Genomic DNA, 19,557 nt, shown 5'->3' on the forward strand with positions numbered 1-19,557 from the left:
GCCACCATGCCTGGCCAATGCTATGTCTTTTACAACACGTTAGACTGGTAGAAGACAAGTTTCTAATTTAAAAAAAATGTTTTTGAGACTGGGCCTTGCTGTGTTGCCCAGGTTGGCCTTGAACTCCTGGGTTCAAGTAATCCTCCTGGCTCATCCTCCTGAGTAGCTGGGATTACAAGCATGCATGACCATGCCCAGCCTCTCTAACTTTAATTCAATTTTGAAGTCTGGAGTGGTTTTAGATACTACATTAACTTGTCTCAATAAACTATTCTCATTTTTCTCCATGATGAAATTTGATTCTACGGAAGACCTGGGTCAGGGATGGCCTGCGTATCGCTGCCCTCACTTCCTGTACCCATGCAGACATCATTAATCAATCTCTACACTCCACACTGAGCCTGTCTATGTTCTCAGAATCCTCCTTTTATTTTTTATTTTTATTTTTATTTTTTTGTAGAGACATGGCCTCGCTATGTTGCCCAGGCTGGTCTTGAACTCCTGGCCTCAAGCGATCCTCCCTTGGCCTCCCAAAGTGTTGGGATTACAGGCGTGAGCCACTGTGCCTGACCTCAGAATCCTTTTTAACACAGCCCTCCAGGCTGGCACCACTCATATCATTTCTGGCCCAGGCACTTGCCTTGGTACAGCCACTAGCTGTGTTCAGCTATTGAGCATTTAAAAAGTGGGTAATGTGACTGAGAACTGCATTTTTCATCTCCCCTCCCCTCCCATCTCCTTTCCTTTCTTTTGAGACAGAGTTTCACTCTTGTGTCCAGGCTGGAGTGCAATGGCACCATCTTGAACTCGCTGCAGCCTCCACCTCCTGGGTTCAAGTGATTCTCCTGCCTCAGCTTCCTGAGTAGCTGGGATTACAGGCGCATGCCACCACACCTGGCTAATTGTTGTATTTTTAGTAAAAACGGGGTTTTGCTGTGTTGACCAGGCTGGTCTCGAATTCCTGACCTCAGCTGATCCACCTGCCTCGGCCTCCCAAAGTGCTGGGATTATAGGCATGAGCCACCATGCCCTGTCCATTTTCTTTCTTTTTTTTTTTTTTGAGACGGAGTCTCGCTCTGTCGCCCAGGCTGGAGTGCAGTGGCCGGATCTCAGCTCACTGCAAGCTCCGCCTCCCGGGGTTTACGCCATTCTCCTGCCTCAGCCTCCCAAGTAGCTGGGACTACAGGCGCCCGCCTCCTCGCCCGGCTAGTTTTTTGTATTTTTTTAGTAGAGACGGGGTTTCACCGTATTAGCCAGGATGGTCTCGATCTCCTGACCTCGTGATCCGCCCGTCTCGGCCTCCCAAAGTGCTGGGATTACAGGCTTGAGCCACCGCGCCTGGCCCATTTTCTTTTTAGTGAATGTAAATTTGATTAGCAGAGTTCTGGAAGAACACTCGGAAACTCCAGGGTGTTTATATGAGTCAAGTGGCCAGGAACCGGCAGCTGCCAGTGCAGCCTGGATCCATGTGGCTATCAACCACAGGACACTTGCTACTGTGTGCCAGCCCCCAGATCAAGGCCTCTGTCCCCGCGGACCTCCTGGATGCTGTGCCCGTCCCGTCCTACCTCTGTGCCGTTGCCCCAGCTCCTCCCCTGTGGGATGACTTTTCCTGGTATCCGTCACCAGCCTCTGCTCACTCACTGAGGGCCAGGTGCAGTGTCATCTTTGGGCAGCTTTCCAAGGCTCTGCCTGTGAACGAGTCTTGCCCTGTGCTTGTGGTATCACTTGTGGCTATGCACAGAGCACTGTGGGAATCCAGAGAGGAGGCAGAGGTGGATGGAGAGTGATGGCATCATGGGCGGGACTGTGGGTGATGCTCTGGTTCCCGAGGTGATGGGAAGGGGGTGGTTGAGGCAGCCTTGGCAGAGGTGACAAAGGCCAGAAGGTGAGCGGGAACCAGGCGTGGGAGGGCTCATCCACACCCTTCATGTGGAGGAAGCTGTAAGTGAGGCAGCTGGCCCAGCAGGCTTCCTGGAGGCGGTGGCTCTGCACTGGGAAAAGCTGAGGCATTTCTGTCTGTTTGCTCTACCCAGGACCCCTCCAGACACCAGGCCATTCTGGGCATGGCGTTCCTGGCGCTGGCGGTGTTTGCAGCCCTCACTGTGCTGATGTATGTCGAGTGTCTCCTGCGGCACTGGCTCAGGGCCTTGGCGCTGCTCACCTGGGCCTGCCTGGTAGCCCTGGGCTACGTGCTGGTGTTCAACGCATGGACGAAGGCGGCCTGTGCGTGGGAGCAGGTAACGGGGACTCTGGACTCCCTGCTGGCTGCGCCCTCAGGAGCTCCCATCCCCGTGGTTAGTGGGCTTGCCACAGGCCCTTCCTGCCCCACGCTTGGCTGTGTGTCTAGGATGGCCCCAGGCTGGTTTTAGCTCTGTGAGTTCTCTGCATTGACAGGGCTGAGGTGGGGAGAGCATCCACTTGGATGTTGGGCTGCAGCACCTTCGGGTGGCTCCAGTTTGGTTGGAGATGACAGAACTTCAGCTCAAAGAGGCAAAAAGGCACAAACTGGTTCCTGTGTCAGGAAAGGCCTAGGGGTCAGTGCTGGGCTCCAGCGGGATAACTGGACCTGGGGCCTCTGGACAGCTTCAGCCCCAGGCACGCTGTCCCCAGGCGGGGGCAGAGAAGGCCACAGGGGCTCCAGGCTGCCCACCTCAGCTGAGACAGAGGCCCCTTTCTCAACCAGCTTGACCTGCAGGCTTGAGCCACACTGATCTGACTGTGGTCACGGGCCCAGTCCTGGATGGTCACTGTCACCAAGCAGTGGCACACTCTGACCAGTGGGCCTGGGTCCTATGACAGCTCCTGTGGCTGGGGTGGGATGGGGTGAGGCCTAAGGGAACCATGTGGACTGAAGGGGAGGGAGAGGGCAGCACTCCCAGAGGGGTGGACGCAGGACCGGCTGGTGGGGTTGGTGGGGCAGTTCTGGGAGTGGAGCGAGGGCGGGTGGGGCCACATTGCTGGAGGCAGCTGGTGGGAGGGTGCCTCAGCCTCCCGGTAATCATTCCTGCCGAGCGAGAGCCACGTGGCAGGGGCACCAGGTGGGGGCTCCCTGGATCACGCGGGGCATGGAGCCTCCCACCTGGGGTGGCCACAGGCAGTGGATCAGCACAGGATACCATGGACCATATGGCCGGGCCCACCCTAGAAACACATTCTGGCTTTTCTTGTTCCCTCGTATGTCTGCCTGCACAGGGGGTGGCGAGGGAGCCAACCTAAGGACACCGACCGGGTGGGCTGGTGTGGTGCAGGTTTCTGGGGGTCGTAGGACCTGGGGCAGCATCTCGGGGCACTGGGCTCACGAGGCTGCATCCACAGGTGCCCTTCTTCCTGTTCATCGTCTTTGTGGTGTACACGCTGCTGCCGTTCAGCATGCGGGGCGCTGTCACTGTGGGGGCCGTCTCCACCGCCTCCCACCTCCTGGTGCTCGGCGCTTTGATGGGAGGCTTCACGACACCCAGCGTCCGGGTGGGGCTGCAGGTGAGGGATGGGCTAAGGCCTCTGGGGAGGTTTTGTGGTCTGGGTCTAAGGGCAGATGGGGGGCCCCCTCTGGGTGAGTCAGACCCAAAGGCCCCGGAGCCGTGTTTGTAGACAGCCCGCTCCAAGGCTGGGTCCTCTCCGAGTCTGCTCGGAAGCTGGGCCTCAGGCGTGGCCCTGCCCTCTGGCCTTGGCTTTGCTGGCCTAGGGCTCCCCTGTGGCTCAGCCCTCAGGCCCTGCCTCCTGGTTCAGGGATACTGTCATGGGGTGAGTCCCGTTCCCAAAGTTTTTCCTCACAGGCCCTGTCCTGATGGGGCTTGGGGGAGTATCCCAGGACACTGCCTTGTGTCTTTGTGTTGAATGACTGAACCATCTGTTCATAATTATTGGGGGTTTAGAGATGTGTTTTCCTCCTGACCAGGCCTGGCGTCCTCTCCGGGCAGAGGCTGGCCCTCTGCACAGCCAGCTGTGCGCTGTGCCCTCTGGGACTGCCCTTAGCACTCAAGCCCCTCAGGCCTGGGCTCTGTGAGGTGGTCTCTTCTGCCTTCCTGGGTGTCCTGGTCTTGCAGTCCTAGTGACTCACTAGGAGACTAGCTCCTGTCTGGGCCTCAGTTTCCCTGTCTGCCCCAGGAAGAGTGCCATTCTCAGTGGGTTGGGGGTCAGGGAATGGGAAGAGGTGCCATCACTAGTCTGCCTAGGAGTCTGGTGCCCGGGAGGGCAGGGGCCAGGCCACGTACTGAGCCCCACCCTGGTCCACCCGCAGCTGCTGGCCAACACAGTCATCTTCCTGTGCGGGAACCTGACAGGCGCCTTCCACAAGCACCAAATGCAGGATGCGTCCCGGGACCTCTTCACCTACACTGTGAAGTGCATCCAGATCCGCCGGAAGCTGCGCATCGAGAAGCGCCAGCAGGTGGGACCTGGCCCCCGCTCCTCACCCTGCACACCCCTGTCCTCTTCCTCTTTCTGTTGGACATGAGACACTCATGCCGCCATGTGCATGAGGTGCATGGACAGACACCTGTGCAGGTCTCACCTCGGTAAGTCCTGGGCTCCAGCAGGGTAACCGTAGCCTGCTGACCCTTGACTCTGCCTTCCTCTGTGTGGTTTCAGTCCTGGGCACGCCGTCCCCAGGTGGCGGCAGAGAAGGCTGTAGTGGCTCCAGGCTGCTCACGCATCAGCTTAGCCTCCCCAGCTGAAAGAGCCCTTTTCTCAGTCAGCCTGAGTCCCGGGGGCTGCTGGGTCCATGGGAGGTAGACGCCCAGTTGGGTTGGTGGAGGACAGGAGCAGAGATGGAGACATTGTGGGCAGGGCAGGCGGGCAGGGGGGACGGAGGCCAGGGAGGCCATGTCTGGGCCCTGATGCTACCTTGCCTGTCCTCCGCCGGTCCCTCTGCCGGTCTGCCCGCCGGCACCCAGGAGAACCTGCTGCTGTCGGTGCTTCCAGCCCACATCTCCATGGGCATGAAGCTGGCCATCATCGAACGGCTCAAGGAGCATGGCGACCGCCGCTGCATGCCCGACAACAACTTCCACAGCCTCTACGTCAAGAGGCACCAGAATGTCAGGTGGGCGGTGAGATGTGTGGACAGCGTATCCCGGGGGCTGGGTCCACCGTTCCCCCGGTCCCCAGGCGGCCTCCCTGCCCTATCTGGAGGCTCAGAGCCCTGCCCGTATAGGGATTGGGAGAGGGCCCCATGGTTCCAGATTAATCCGGGGCCCTCCCTGGGCCTCAGAATCCCCACTTGTTTCCCCAGGGGCAGGATCAGATCAGGGCTCTTAAATTAGAGAATTCAGATTGGTATTGGAAGATCTAGCACCCCCCAAAACTGTAAAACTGTGTGAGCAAACAGCTTTTGTGAAGGGAGGGGTCCTTTCCGATGATTCTCAAGGGAGCACAGGACCCCCAGAAGGAGGTAAAGCCCCCCGGCCTTGGTGCCCAAGAGTGCCCCAGTTCTGACACACTTGTCTTTGGCTGATTTGCAGGGAACCACGAAGTTTTACTTGAATGCACTGACCTGAGTTTGTCAAGTGTAGATGTGGGTGCTGGGTGCCGTTGAGTGTAGATGTGGGTCCCGGGAGACCCCTGGGGTCCTCTGCCTGCAGCGCCAGCATTACATCCAAGGCTGGCCTGCTGCCTTTTCTCTGGTCTGTGGATGGTCCATGAGCTTATGGACTTTGGAGCAGGGAAACCTGGTGCAGATGCCAGCTCTTGGCTTCCCAGCAAGTCTCAATGTCCTGGAGCCTGTTTGTGCGTCTGTAGAACGGGAGTTCTGCAAGGGTTGTGTGAAGACTCAATGCCTGTAAAGTGCTGGGTATGGAGGTTGGCTTGAGGGAGCACGGAGCCGCCTCTCACCAGGGAGTTCTGAAGTCTGTGCTGCGGCGAACATTGGATGGGAAAGGGGGAGGCTCCAGGCTGCCTGCGGGAGTGCGCTTCAGCTGTCTGCAGTGATGGGGCCTGGGGTGGGCCTGAGGGCCCCTGCAGGTTCTGGACTTCGCTCCCTTCTGCTTTAATGTGAAGTCCCTGGAACTTTAATCTGTCTTTATGGCTGGGCGCGACTCTCCCATCCCCATGGAGGCTGAGGAAGGGCAGGGGTGAATGGGCTCAGGCCTGGCAGGATCCTGGGGCTCCAGACGGTCCTCCATGCTCCTGCTGCTGCTGTCCAGGAGCCTGGCTCTGACACTCCCTCCCATCCCGCCCCACCCCCAGCATCCTCTATGCAGACATCGTGGGCTTCACGCGGCTGGCCAGCGACTGCTCCCCCAAGGAGTTGGTGGTGGTGCTGAATGAGCTCTTTGGCAAGTTCGACCAGATCGCCAAGGTGAGCCTGCCGGCCTGCACTGGGCAAAGCCAGGCCCCTCCCCTGCTCATTGCATCCTCAGGGGTGTCCTGTGTCCAGCGCCCTGCTGGGATTGGGATGGGGAGGCGTGGCTGAATTTTAGCATCCAGTCAGCAAACACAAGCACCCCATGGTAAAGGTGGGGGTGAGTGGTGGCCACGGCAGCCAGGATCCTGTGCTCCCAGAGTATGAGGCCAGTGGGGAGACTGACAGTGCACACTGGGCGATATACTGGGGCTCCGGAGCCCAGAACGGGGCTCAGGAGGAGGAGATGGCTCCATCCTCACTGGCAAGGCCAGCAGCCTCTACTCACCTGGTAGCTCAGGAGGACTGTGGAATGCCCAGCCTCTCCCAGAAGCTGCTTTTCACAAGATCTGAGGTGAGTCATGGGCACATTAGACTTATGTTTTGTTTGTTTGTTTCTGTGAGATGGAGTCTCACTCTGTCATCAAGGCTGGAGTGCAGTGGTGTCATCACTGCTCACTGCAGCCTCTACCTCCCAGGCTGTGATTCTTGTGCTTCAGCCTCCTGAGTAGCTGGGACTAAAATGTGGCACCCACCACCACGCCTGGCTAATTTTTTTTTTTTTTTTTTTTTGTAGCAATGGGGTTTCGCCATGTTGGCCAGGCTGGTCTCGAACTCCTGACCTCAAGTGATCCTCCCCTCTTGGCCTCCCAAGTGCTGGGATTACAGGCGTGAGCTCCTGGCCCACCTTAAAGTTTGAGATACTTGAAAAAACATCTGAGGAGGAAAGGGAACAGTGTTCTTAGCAGGGGGAACAGCATAGACAAAGCCTGGAGTAGAAAGAAAGCCCCATGTGTCCATGGGGTGAACATGCTCAGTGGGCGTGGAACAGGGTGTGAAGCGGACAAGGGCACAAGGTCAGACGTGCAAGGACATGAGGGCCAAGGCGAGGACCAGGATGCTGAGGAGCTGGACAGGTGCCAGGCAGGGAGGGAGGTCAGGCAAGGAATATTTCCATTAATGGACCAAATGGTCCTGAGAGTGGGTGAGTGATAGGCCCTGAACCTGGGTGGGGCCTTGGGCCTACATGGTATGTGTTTGAAGAGAAGTGTGGGGTCCAGGAAGGCTGGGGAGCACCTAGCCCAGCTTCAGGTGATCAGGGCAGGTTTCCTGGAAGTGGTGGCCATTAAATAGAGGCTGAAGTGTAATTTAAGGTCGTGACTCCCTATCCTGGCTGTACTTGCAAATCACATGGAAAGCTTAAAACACCAATGCCCGTGTCCATACCCATCAGAGTTTTGTTTTGTTTTGTTTTTGAGACAGAGTCTTGCTCTGTCACCTAGGGTGAAGTGCAGTGGCATAATCATGGCTAATTGCAGCCTCAACCTCCCTGGGCTCAGGTGAACTCCCACTTCAGCCTCCGGAGTAGCTGAGACTACAGGTGTGCACCACAACCCCAGGCTAATTTTTTTTGTATTTTGTTGAGATGGGGTTTTGCTATGTTGTCCAGGCTGGTCTTGAATTCCTACGCTCAAGTGATCCACTCACCTCAGCCTCCCAAAGTGCTAGGATTACAGGCATGTACCATCACGCCCTGCCACATCAGATTTTTTTTTTTTTTTAGACGGAGTCTCAATCTGTCGCCCAGACTGGAGTGCAGTGGCCGGATCTCGGCTCACTGCAAGCTCCGCCTCCTGGGTTCACACCATTCTCCTGTCTCACCCTCCTGAGTAGCTGGGACTACAGGCGCCTGCCACCTCGCCCAGCTAATTTTTTGTATTTTTAGTAGAGACAGGGTTTCACTGTGTTAGCCAGGATGGTCTCGATCTCCTGACCTTGTGATCCGCCTGCCTTGACCTCTCAAAGTGCTGGGATTACAGGCGTGAGCCACTGTGCCTGGCCGGAATTTTTAAGAGCCCTCCAGGTGTCTCTGTGGGCAGAGAATCAATGGTCTAGAACTTGATGGGAGGCAAGTTATGACTTCACACCGGGAAGAATTTTTCATGATCAGAGCAGCTCAATCCTGGGAGGGACTGGAAGTGGGCTCCCTGTTGCAGGGGGTAACCAAGCTTCTATAGGACTGCACTGGTCAGGGATGCTCTGGAAAACTGTCCCATCCTGGGGATTGTGGACTGAGTGACTCAGAGGGCCTGTCTAGCCTGGAACCTTCCTTCAGGATCTGCATGGCTTCTGAGCCAGCAGCTGGGAGCCCCAGAGGTTGAGGCTCATGTGAGGCAGGGACCCTGGGCTCGGGCCACAGCTGGCGCTTTCCTTACCACAAAGCCCATGCAGAGGGTCCCTTGCCTCTTGCACACAGTCTTCCCTCTCCAGCAGGCCCAGGAGGCATGGCCCTATTGCACAGATGGGGAAAGGGAGGCCATGGCAGGTGCCAGCTTCCCAGAGCATCTAATCTCTGGGCAGAGTTGGGCAGGGCTGGTCCCAGCCTTTTCTCCTATCAACAATAAGATTGCAGAAGTGTAAGCTCCTTCCAAGAGCCAGGGCCTCCTCTCTCAGAGGCATACAAGTCACACCTTGGCGCAAGACCCAGCTCCCCAACTCCAAGTGTCAGAGACACAGGGGACTGTCAGCCGGTGGAGCAGCCTGGGGAATGTGGCCTCCCTTACATCCCTGAGAGCCAGGCTGGGTCCACGGGCAGTCCTGTGCCTGGTCCGAGAGGAGAGCAGGGTAGCTGGACCCTAGTATCCAGGTCTGCCAAGGTTGCCTGCTTTCTAGGAAAGTCGCTGGCCTCGTGTCCCTGCAGTCACTCAGAACTCACTCAGCATGTGCCAGATGGGGCCCAGCAGGAAACACCTGGCACACGCTCAAACTGAGTAACTGGAGGAGGGCGCAGGCCAGGGACGGTTCCCAGGATAGGCAGGTGCAGAGGACCTGGAGACAGGGCTGGTGCTGTGTCTGGGGCCTGGGTCTGTGATGACTGATAGGCACAGAGTGGGGACGAGGACAGGATGGGCTCTAGACCTGGAGACTGATGGTATTCCAGGAGCAGGGCTAGCCCTCGTGAGCCTGCAGGACAGAGCCCTCTTAGCTCCCTCCCTGCCAGACGCCAGAGCACAGGGCCACCTGCTGGGGTGTCCAGTCCGAGGGTCAGCTGAGTGGGTAGAGGGTGGGGAGGGGAGAGCAGAGGCAGATGGTGCTCCTTCCTCAGCTCCCCTAAAGCCCCACCCACAAGGCCTCGGTGCATGTGGCCACCCTTGCTGAAGGCTTAGGGAGGGCCTGGTGATGCAGCAGTGCCTCAGATGAACCTCAGAGGGCTCTCGGGGTCCCCTTCTCTCCCTGGGCCTTTTCCTATGAGTCCCCGGCCTCGCCCCTCTCTGTCTCCACCCTCCGCATCCCTCTTTCCTCTTTGCATTGGTATCTTTCCTCCCCACCCCTAAGCCCTGTCAGCACAGCCACTGCTTGGGTGACCTTGAAACCTGCTGACTCCTTGGTGTGTGCACCTGTGACCTCTGTCCTCGCGCCCCACTCCTGCAGCCTCCTGGCTGCCTCGCTGTCTCTTCCCCAGCTCCTGTGAGTGCCTGAGCACTCTCCCTGCAGAGACCGGCATGGCCGGCTCTCTCGGTTCCTCAGGGTTTTAGCTCAAATGATTCTGATTCCTTCTCTGAGAGGTCTTTGCTGGCTTCCTGGGAACATCACCTCCCTCCTGTGCCTTGGTTTTCTCCTTAGTCCCCGTCAATAAGGGGGGCACTCTGTTTTGTTTTTGTCTTTCTAGTTTAGTGCCCACCCCTCCTGCCTGCATGCAAGCTCCGTGGCTGCAGAGATTTTCGTCTATTTTGTTCACTGCTGTGTCCCTTTGCCTGGCCTGGGGCCGGGTACTCAGTAGGCATTCAAACATTACCTGGGCAAATGAAACCAAGGCAGACCCCTGCCCGAGGCCCTTAGGAACACTTGTGTTCACCTCTGGTGCTTGCCTGGGAGTTCCTCCTGGGGAGGCCCCCATGTTGCTAAGCCTTTTGCCAGGCCCAGAAGTGGCTCCTGGTGACTGGACCCCAGGAGGCAAGCCCCCAGCCAGGAGAGAGCTGGGCGCACCCTGGAGGGTCGGGGGAGGCGGCTGTTGTGAGAGGTCCCAGCCCCAGACCTTCTAGTGACCAGACCCCTCCCTCACCCTGCAGGCCAACGAGTGCATGCGGATCAAGATCCTTGGTGACTGCTACTACTGTGTATCGGGCCTGCCCGTGTCGCTGCCCACCCACGCCCGGAACTGTGTGAAGATGGGGCTGGACATGTGCCAGGCCATCAAGTAGGTCCTGAGCAGGCCCAGGCACTGGGTCCTGCCCCATGGCGGACCCTCCTGGGCATGGTAGGGAATTTGTCATTCCCATGTCACCAATGGGGAAACTGAGGCTCGGGGGATGGGGGGTGAAATCAGCTTGCCTGGACCACCCAGCCTGCTGGAGGATTCAGACCTCATCTGTTTGTGTCCCTCCCCGTGGTGCTGCCTGTGACTCTGAGTCCCAGAAAGCATCTCCAGAGCTCAGAGCTGGGTAATGTGAGGTCAGGGCAGTGGGCTCTGCTCCCCTCAAGGTTGGGGTCTTAGCAACAGCAGGAGGCTTCAGGGCAGGCAGCCGGGGGACCTTTCAGACCCAGGGATCGACTCCAAGGCTCCATCTGCTTGCTGTTCCCCAGTGAAGATCCTGGAGTCAGGCTTGGTACTGAGGCTGCGGGGAGACCCCCAGCTCTCCTCCAGGTCCCCTGAGCAGCCGGGGTCTGTGGGAGGAACTTGCTGAGAGGGCTGTATGGGGACAGGGCCAGGCAGGCCCAGCCAGGCTGACCAGTGTGGGGCAGAGCAGGGCTTGGTGGGGCTGCAGGTCCCAGGCATCAGTCCCTGTTCCAGACTGTCCTCCTGAAGTCCAGCCACAGGTGGCTGGTGTTGCCAGAAAGAAGCCTGGGCAGAGCTGGAGGGGCCTGGCCCTGCACCACTGCCTGCGTGACCTCAGGCCGGCCCCTGTCCTGTAACAGGTGGAGGTTGTACAGGCCCTCATGCGCCTCTGGCTCTGACCCTGGAAGGCTTGGTCAGTGCCCAGCCTTGTTGGTGGACACGTGGTGCCGCTTGTTATGGGGACTCAGGCTCTGTCCCTGTCTTGGGGTCCCCTGTGCCCCAGAGAAGCTCTCCTGTGGGGCTCCGCTCCTGTTCTCAGTGGTGCCAACAACTCCTAGGGCCCCTGCTTCCCAGGGACTGGTGGGGGGTGCATAGAAGGTGCCCATGATCTGGGCCCTGTGTTCCTTGTCTATGCTAGGTTTTGGGTGGTTCCTGGACCCCCTCTGTAGACCCCAGTAAACTTAAATCAATCAATTTATTTATTTATTTTATTTATTTGAGACGGAGTCTCGCTCTGTTGCCCAGAGCACATCTTGGTTCACCACAACCTCTGCCTCCTGGGTTCAAGCGATTCTCCTGTCTCAGCTTCCCAAGTAGCTGGGACTACAGGTGCCTGCCACCACGCCCGGCTAATTTTTATATTTTTAGTAGAGTCAGGGTTTCACCATATTGGCCAGACTGGTCTCAAACTCCTGACCTCAGGTGATCTGCCTGCCTCAGCCTCACACAGTGCTGGGATTACAGGCATGAGCTACCACGCCCGGCCCCCAGTAAACTTTTAAAACCCAGCCAGTGCTGCTGGGTAGGGAAAACACCCAGTGGTGGTATTTTGGGTCCATCAACATGGCCTGTAGTGACTACTTGGAATTCCTCCTCCTTCCTACCTAACCCTTGAGGTCAGGAGTGGCCACACCTACTTGTGTGCTCCCGGGGATGGGGCACTCAGCTCCTCCTAAAGAGGCAGCCCCATCAGGCTGAGAACATTCTCTCCCATGGGCTGAGCCTGCCCTCTTCCCAAACGCTGTCCGGTACCCACCCCACACCTGGGAGCTTCAGCCTGTCCCAGGGCTTAGACAGGGCTGGGGTGACTGGGCCACTCTGCCCCAGGCAGGTGCGGGAGGCCACGGGCGTGGACATCAACATGCGTGTGGGCATACACTCGGGGAACGTGCTGTGCGGGGTCATCGGGCTGCGCAAGTGGCAGTATGACGTGTGGTCCCACGACGTGTCCCTGGCCAACCGGATGGAGGCAGCCGGAGTCCCCGGGTGAGGCTGGGCTGGGCAGCGGCAGGGCCAAAGGCCTGGGGCTGGCTGTGGATGGAGGGTTCTGCGGTAGGTTGGGGGGTGGTCAGGTGTGGAGGGAGGGATGAATGCAGAAAAGCTGGCCTGGGGCCCGGGCCTGCCTGCTGTACGTCCCTGGGTGGATGCCAGCCCTCTCTGGGCTCCGAGGCTCTGCCTGACTTGGGTCTCCCGCAGCCGGGTGCACATCACGGAGGCAACACTGAAGCACCTGGACAAGGCGTATGAGGTGGAGGATGGGCACGGGCAGCAGCGGGACCCCTACCTCAAGGAGATGAACATCCGCACCTACCTGGTCATCGACCCCAGGGTACGAGGGCTCGGAGGCCACAGCTGGGGGGGACTCGGAGGGGCTGGAGGGGCCCTGGGGAGCCTGGCCTGCACCTCGGGGGAGACCCCCATGGAGGGAGAGGTGGGGAAGGGTCCTGCCTGGGCAGGAGTGAGCTCCCTGTTCCCAGGCACGTTCTAGGCACTGAGTAGTCACTCCCTGGGCCTCCATTCTTTTCTATGTGATGGGAAAACAGCACCTGCGTCACCAGAAGGAGCTAATCTGAGCGAGGCCCTTGCGGCGCGCCCGGCACGTCACAGCATTCTATGAATTATCGTCACTCTTGGTTTATTTTCCATGAGGTGGTTACTAATCTCGCAGATTTCTGAGAGACACACTTTCGAAACAAGCTTTGGATGAGACTCAGGAAAGCAGGGAGTGGCCTGGGAGCCACTGGGCAGGAGCCTCTGAGTGTCCTGGGTGCTGACCGCAGGTCCCCTGGTGGCTCCAGGACCCCATGGTGGGGGAGGCAGTTCCACTGCCCTGGCCAGGTGGGGCCCGCCTCGGCCTGTCTGCTGCCCGCCGCTGGCCTGCTCGAGGGAGTCTGGCATGTCTGGCCACTACTCTGTGAATCATCCTTGAGGCTTGCTCAAGAATGTCGGCCCAGCCAGCCAGTGGCTCCTTTCACTCTCGTCCTGAATGTGCCTTGGGGCTGGCCCGACTGCCAGACCCTGGGGGCCCAAGGGCTGGCCTGTGAGCCTCCCTACACATCTGGCCTCACTCTGCCCCCAGCACCCCCAGTGCTGCGCCGTCCATACTGAGCCAGCATCTGGGAAAACCCCTCCCAGTACCTGTATCCTGCGCCACCACCCTCCTAGAATAGGGCAGCGATCCTCGCCCTGTATCCCGGCCCTGGCCCCGCCCCTCCAAGCCCCTCCCCTGCTCTCCTGTTCTTCTCACCCCACTGGTCTCCTCCTGCCCTTCCACTACCAGGCTGGTGGCACCCGCAGGTCCCTGCACCCAAAGCACTCCTCCCTCCGTCCCTAATGCCCTTGCTTGTTTATCCATTTTCCTTTTCTGTTGTCAGCGTGAGCGCCATGCTGGGGGGCTCTTCCTCTCCAGGCTGCAGCCCCCCACCCCGTGCTGAGATGGGTGTCCAGCTCGAAGCTGGTGCTCAGATAGCCCTGGAATGAATGAAGCAGCGCTCCTCACCTAGGAGGCTCCAAAATCTACCCCCACAGGCTGCCAGGTGGAGCAGAGAAAACTGCAGGCTGCCTGGGCAGACTTGAATTTCAGATAACCGTGAATCATGTTTCGCATAAGTGTTGCACGCAGTACTCAACTGGGCAGCTGTATTTATCTGGCAGCTTGTATCTGTATTTATCTGGCAAAAGTTTTTGTTTGACTTTATTCATCCACACAGTTGAAGTTCAAAAGGTGTGAAGGGCATGTTGTAGAAAGAGTCCTTGTCCCCAGCCGGCACATCTCAGAGGGGACCTGTGCAGTGAGTTTCTTGTATTCCCTCCACAGGGATTTTCATGGACACAGAGTGAACTGCGAGTCCCCTGACCCTTCATGCTAAGGTGGCAGTGGTGGGCCCCATGGTCGTGCACCCTGCCTTTTTCCTACCTTTGGGACATCCCTCCTGTGTGCAGGGAGCTCGTCTGTAGCTCCTGTTTTTGACACGGAGGTGGATTTTCTGCATTGGCTTCTGTGGGCTCTGCCTCACCATCGCCGTATGGCCTGACTGGGGCAAGGTGGGCTCCTGTGGACTGGATGTGGCTGCAGGTGCCCCCATGGGGCTTATACCAATGCCACACCCATTCTGAGTAGGATGTGTTTGCTCAGAACTGAGGAATCTGATTTTTATTTATTTCTGCTTTTTATTTGTTTCTCAGGGGGCTGGGGTGTCTGGATTCTCTGCTAAGTGCCAGTGACCTTGAACTTGAACGACTGGGCACTGTGTAGGCAGAGTTGCCCCAATGGACGAGGGGACAGAGAAACGCACCCACCCCCACCAGGTTGCTCACCACAGGGCCAGCGAGCTCTTCCTGCTCCGGGACACTCACCAAGGCCAAATTCCACATGGCTCCCGTGGCTAGGCAGATAGACGTGGCTAAGGACTTAAAAATGTTTCTATCCAAAAGGAGGCAAGAGGTTTCCAGGAAAGTTGAGCTGTGGCTTAGTGAGTGTTTGTAGTTGTGGAGGCTTGTCCACGGGGTGTTTGCGGGGCCCTAGGAGACAGGACTTCTGGAGGCAGGGGAATGTTTCAGGGGCTAGGGACTCAGCAGACCCAGAGCCGGCTTAAGCTCATCTCTGGTGGCCTTTGGGTCTTTCTCTTCCCTGCCCCTTTTCCAGTCCTGTCTGGCTGCCCCAACCGAGGAAGGCCTCAGGCATGTGTTCTTGGCTCAGGGGGGTCTCAGGTCTGTGGCATGAGGGGGTTGAGCGGGTAGGGCTGGCCATGCATTCAGGGCCTGGCTGAGCTACTGAGTGTCCAGCAGTAGGCTGGGTCTCACAGGCAAATGGCAGGTCATGGCCCTGTGCCATCTGTGGTTGGGGGCCACACAAGTGGAACTCTCTGGATCGCTGCCTTGGGGGTTGGCTGGCCTCTGGCTTGGCCATTTCTTGGGGCGGCCAGTGCCCCTCTTCCTCCTGGCTGCTTCCCACAGGAAGGAGCGAACGCGTGCCGGCCACATGTGGGAGGGCGGGCTAGGATGCCTGTGGCTTCCCCAGGCGCCTCCTGGGGAGGGGCTGATGGGTGCTCAGACCCCAGGGACTCTCTGGTTCCAAGGAGACTCAAGGGCAGTGGGGCTTCGGGCTTGGGACCCGAGCCCTGCCTCTCTCCCTGGGGAGGCAGAGCAGGGAGTGGGGTTGGGTACCGTAGTGGGTACCCACTAGCCTCTTCTCCGCCTGGGGCAGGGCCAGGGCGCTGAGCTGTGACCCCGTATGGCCTGGCCTCAGTGTGCACCAGGCTTTGGCTGGCCAGTCCCCAAGGGCAGCCACTCTCCAAGGGGACTGCGGGTTGAGCAACTTCTTTGCTGTTTATTTTTTCATGGGCTCAGGGCGTTGTCACACTTCAAGGAGAGCCGGATGGGGGTGGCGGCCCCTTCCTGGGCCAAGAGGGGAGGAGGTGGCACAGGCTTGTGTCCATGTTTGCCCCCAGAGCCAGCAGCCACCCCCGCCCAGCCAACACCTGCCCAGACCCAAGGGGGATGCAGCCCTGAAGATGCGGGCGTCAGTGCGCATGACCCGGTACCTCGAGTCCTGGGGGGCAGCGCGGCCGTTTGCGCATCTCAACCACCGTGAGAGCGTGAGCAGTGGCGAGACCCCCGTCCCCAATGGGCGGAGGCCTAAGGTAGGTCCCCCTCCCACCCAGAGAGCCAGGGATTGGGGCCCCAAGCCAGGGGCAGGAGAGTGAGTGCTGAAGATCTCCTACCCTCTCAGCCTCACTGTCCCCATCTGTAAAATGGCCACAGCCTCTGCCCTACCTCTTGGGGCTGGAGAGGAAGCAAAGGCATTTGGAGAATACGCCAGGATGGCCAGGAACATCCCTGTCCTCCTTGGTGCCTGGACTATGCTCAGTTGTAGTCAGGATGTCTGTGGCTTGGACGACCCCGACACCTTGTCCTGTGTATCAAGTGCTGGAGGGGCTGCAACTGGCCCAGCAGTGGCCTTCAGGGCCCAGTGTTCTGGGGAATGACTGTATCCTTTCCTCCTTTCCCTTTCAGAGCGTTCCCCAGCGCCACCGCCGGACCCCAGACAGGTGCGTGCCCTGCCATCCTGGCAAGTCCTGCTGCAGCCACCTCCTCCAAGCAGGCTGCCCTGACCAGCCTCTGTCCAGTGGGCAGCTCTGCAAGGCCCAGCCCAGGACCTCTGTGAAATTGGCCAGGGCTTGCGTCAAAGCATTTCTAGGAACCAGAGTTTCCTGGCTCCTGGCCCTTCTACATGGCCTTGATGGAGCACCTGTTGTGTGGTGCCCTGGCGGGGTCCGTGGAGTCGGTGGAAGGGAAGGAGATGCCTGTGGGTGTTCTGGTCTCCATGCCAACCCCGGGGGTGTAGCTGAAGACGCCTTGGACTGGGGCTTGGGTCTGCCCTCTGCGACTGGCTGGGCTGCTGGCCAGTTGGGCCATGCTGGACGATGCTGGGTCCTCACTTGCCCTCTCTGGGCCTCAGTGGGACCCACCCATTCCTTCACCATCCCACACGAGGTTCTGGGACCGCACTGGTGGCCACGCCCACGCCCTCCTCTGGGAGAGTTGGAGGTGGTCCCTGTGCCCATCCTGTTGTTGGTATCTGATTCCAGGAGCATGTCCCCCAAGGGGCGGTCGGAAGATGATTCGTACGATGACGAGATGCTGTCAGCCATCGAGGGGCTCAGCTCCACGAGGTGAGGCCTGAGACCTCTGTCCACCCCCATCTCCTCTCCCCCTTGGATAAGGGTCCCCCATGCGGGCAGGCCCACCTCATGCCCCATACCTGGTGGCCCAGTCTTGTTCCTTCCCCCTGCCTGCTGCCACCTCCCGAGGGAATGGACCCCTTCCCAGCTCCCATCTCACCACAGCTGCCCCTGCCTACAGGCCCTGCTGCTCCAAGTCTGACGACTTCTACACCTTCGGGTCCATCTTCCTGGAGAAGGGCTTTGAGCGTGAGGTGAGGACCCCCAGCAGCCTCCCCCAGGCCTGGAGAGGGACAGGGTCTCCAGGCCTGGGGTGGGGTGGGAGGCGCAGGTCATGGGGCAGCCTGCATTCCCAAGACCGGCTAGGGGAGGGGCACTGAGAATCCACAGCTGCTCCCGGGTGGGGGTGGGGGCGGGGCCAGTGCAGCACCAGCCTGGCCTCTCTCCTGTCAGCCTCATTCCATGACCCAAATGCGCCATCAGAGATTTGCCTCCATGGGTCTTCGAGACTTTTGCTCCGTGCAGTGCAAAGCCTTAGCAGATCCTGGCATGGATGCCTCAGGCTGACGGCATTGGCCTTGCAATGAGACGAGAACCCAAAACTCAGTTACCACTGTCCTGTCTTGCTGCTACGAGCTTTTTGTACTGATAACGACCATTTCTTTACTGAGTGCCCTCTGAGTTCTGGCAGCATCCTCGGCACCCACATTATAGAATTTAACCATCACACGGCCAGCCCAGGGGTGCTGCTATACCACTTCACAGAGCCTGTCCCCAGCTTCAGGTGTGGCCTGAGAGGACAGTCCCAGCCCTTGGTGCTCCAGGGGTACCCCTCTCCCTCCTCAGCCTGAGGAAGTGGCACCCAGAGTCCAAGTTTGGGGGTACTTCCTCTTGTGGGGCTCCCTGAGTTGGGGGCTTCCTAGGTGAGGTCACGAGGAAACCTGCCTGGCAGGTCTTGCAGGCCAAGTGACCTGCAGGGTGTGGCTGGTGTGGCCAGGGCCGCCGAGCCTGCTTTCCTTCCCTGCAGCAGGAACCCTTCCGGGGCTGTGATCCCACAGTGGCACCTGGGTGGGGGTGGATGGGCTCCCTACCTGCCAGCTTCTTGGTTTGAGGTGAGGACAGCCCCGGAAGCTCAGACTTGGCTCCTATCCATGTACTTGGGGCCATGAGCTCTGCAGGGCCCTTGGAAAGAGAGAGACGGGTGGCGCAGGGGAGAGGAAGGCATTGTCTTCAAATAGGAAAAAGCGGAGAATGGAAACAAACGAAACTTACCAAGTGTAACATCACCTGGAACTCCAGGAGGGTAGGAGGGTTTTAATTTATTTATTTTAAAAATAGAGATAGGGTCTCACTATGTTGACCAGGCTGGTCTCAAACTTCTGGGCTCAAGTGATCCTTCTTCCTTGGCTCCCAAAGTGCTGGGATTACAAGTGTGAGCCACTGTCCCAGCAAGGAGGTGTTTTTTTCAAGCTGATTCACTGGAGCGGGGTGGGCAATGGCACTGCAGGTGGCCACCCCTCACAGTCCCTGTTGCCCCCAGTACCGCCTGGCACCCATCCCCCGGGCCCGCCACGACTTTGCCTGCGCCGGCCTGATTTTCGTCTGCATCCTGTTCGTCCACGTCCTGCTCATGCCCAGGTCAGTTGTGGGGAGGGGTGTGGGGGTCCGGCCTGCTGGGATCCAGGCTGGAAGGTGACTGTGGCAGGACCCACCAGAGAACCTGCAAGGAGCTGCATGATTTGGGCTGGAAGGGGTCAGCTGCTGGGGTCCCAGCAACTGGACCAGGGGTTGTGGCTGCACACCTTGAGTTACCAACACTTCTTTTTAATAGAATGTGTGTTTTCTGCCACAGGCCTCCCTACTCCCTAACGTCTCTCTCCTCAGTCACCTGTCATATGTGTGGCCTGCAGGCATTTTGGTTGGCAGCCCTTGCCTCAGGTGTTTGGAGTGCTAGGAGGATAGACTCTGAAAACTGTAGGCACCATCCTTTCTCTCTTATACAGGGAAATTGAGGCACAGAGAATTAATGATTTATCCGAAAGTCACTGAGATTCATGCTTCTGGCTCTAGGGCCCTGCTGGTGGGGTATATGGATGGAAATCAGAGGGAAGGGGTATCTATGGTCAGCTACTTGGTGCTTTCTAGAAGAGCAGTTAGGCCGAAGCATCGACCAGGATTGTGTTTGGCTATGCTTAATAAAGACATAATAGGGAGGCTGGACACGGTGACTCATGCCTGTAATCCCAGCACTTTGGGAGGCCGAGGAGCGAATCACTTGAGGTCAGGGGTTTGAGACCAGCCTGGCCAACATGGTGAAACCCCGTCTCTGCCAAAAATACAAAAATTAGCCAGGCCTGGTGGTGGGTGCCTGTAATCCCAGCTACTCGGGAGGCTGAGGCAGGAGAATGGAATGAACCTGGGAGGTGGAGCTTGCAGTGAGCTGAGATCATGCCACTGCACTCCAGCCTGGGTGACAG

General features: G+C 58.6%; 1 protein-coding gene across 18 annotated transcripts in view; it reads left to right on the top strand.

Moving 5' to 3' along the window:
* The window catches only part of ADCY7 (adenylate cyclase 7), a 73,206-nt gene that overhangs the window by 43,554 nt on the left and 10,095 nt on the right, over positions 1-19,557 (top strand). For 17 of the 18 annotated variants that reach the window (XM_023209894.2, XM_023209889.1, XM_023209897.1 and 14 more), the window contains 13 exons: positions 2,037-2,240; positions 3,319-3,480; positions 4,241-4,390; positions 4,896-5,044; positions 6,187-6,298; positions 10,411-10,538; positions 12,225-12,383; positions 12,594-12,726; positions 15,848-16,039; positions 16,413-16,447; positions 16,988-17,071; positions 17,262-17,334; positions 18,621-18,718. In XM_023209894.2, coding sequence (XP_023065662.1) covers positions 2,037-2,240; positions 3,319-3,480; positions 4,241-4,390; positions 4,896-5,044; positions 6,187-6,298; positions 10,411-10,538; positions 12,225-12,383; positions 12,594-12,726; positions 15,848-16,039; positions 16,413-16,447; positions 16,988-17,071; positions 17,262-17,334; positions 18,621-18,718 — 1,679 coding nt within the window. Of the gene's footprint in view, positions 1-1,507; positions 1,655-2,036; positions 2,241-3,318; positions 3,481-4,240; positions 4,391-4,895; positions 5,045-6,186; positions 6,299-10,410; positions 10,539-12,224; positions 12,384-12,593; positions 12,727-15,847; positions 16,040-16,412; positions 16,448-16,987; positions 17,072-17,261; positions 17,335-18,620; positions 18,719-19,557 lie in introns of all 18 variants that reach the window. The other variant, XM_023209896.2, reaches the window with a different exon arrangement.

The sequence above is a fragment of the Piliocolobus tephrosceles genome, chromosome 17 (genome assembly GCF_002776525.5).
Source record: "Piliocolobus tephrosceles isolate RC106 chromosome 17, ASM277652v3, whole genome shotgun sequence".
Lineage (NCBI taxonomy): Eukaryota > Metazoa > Chordata > Mammalia > Primates > Cercopithecidae > Piliocolobus > Piliocolobus tephrosceles.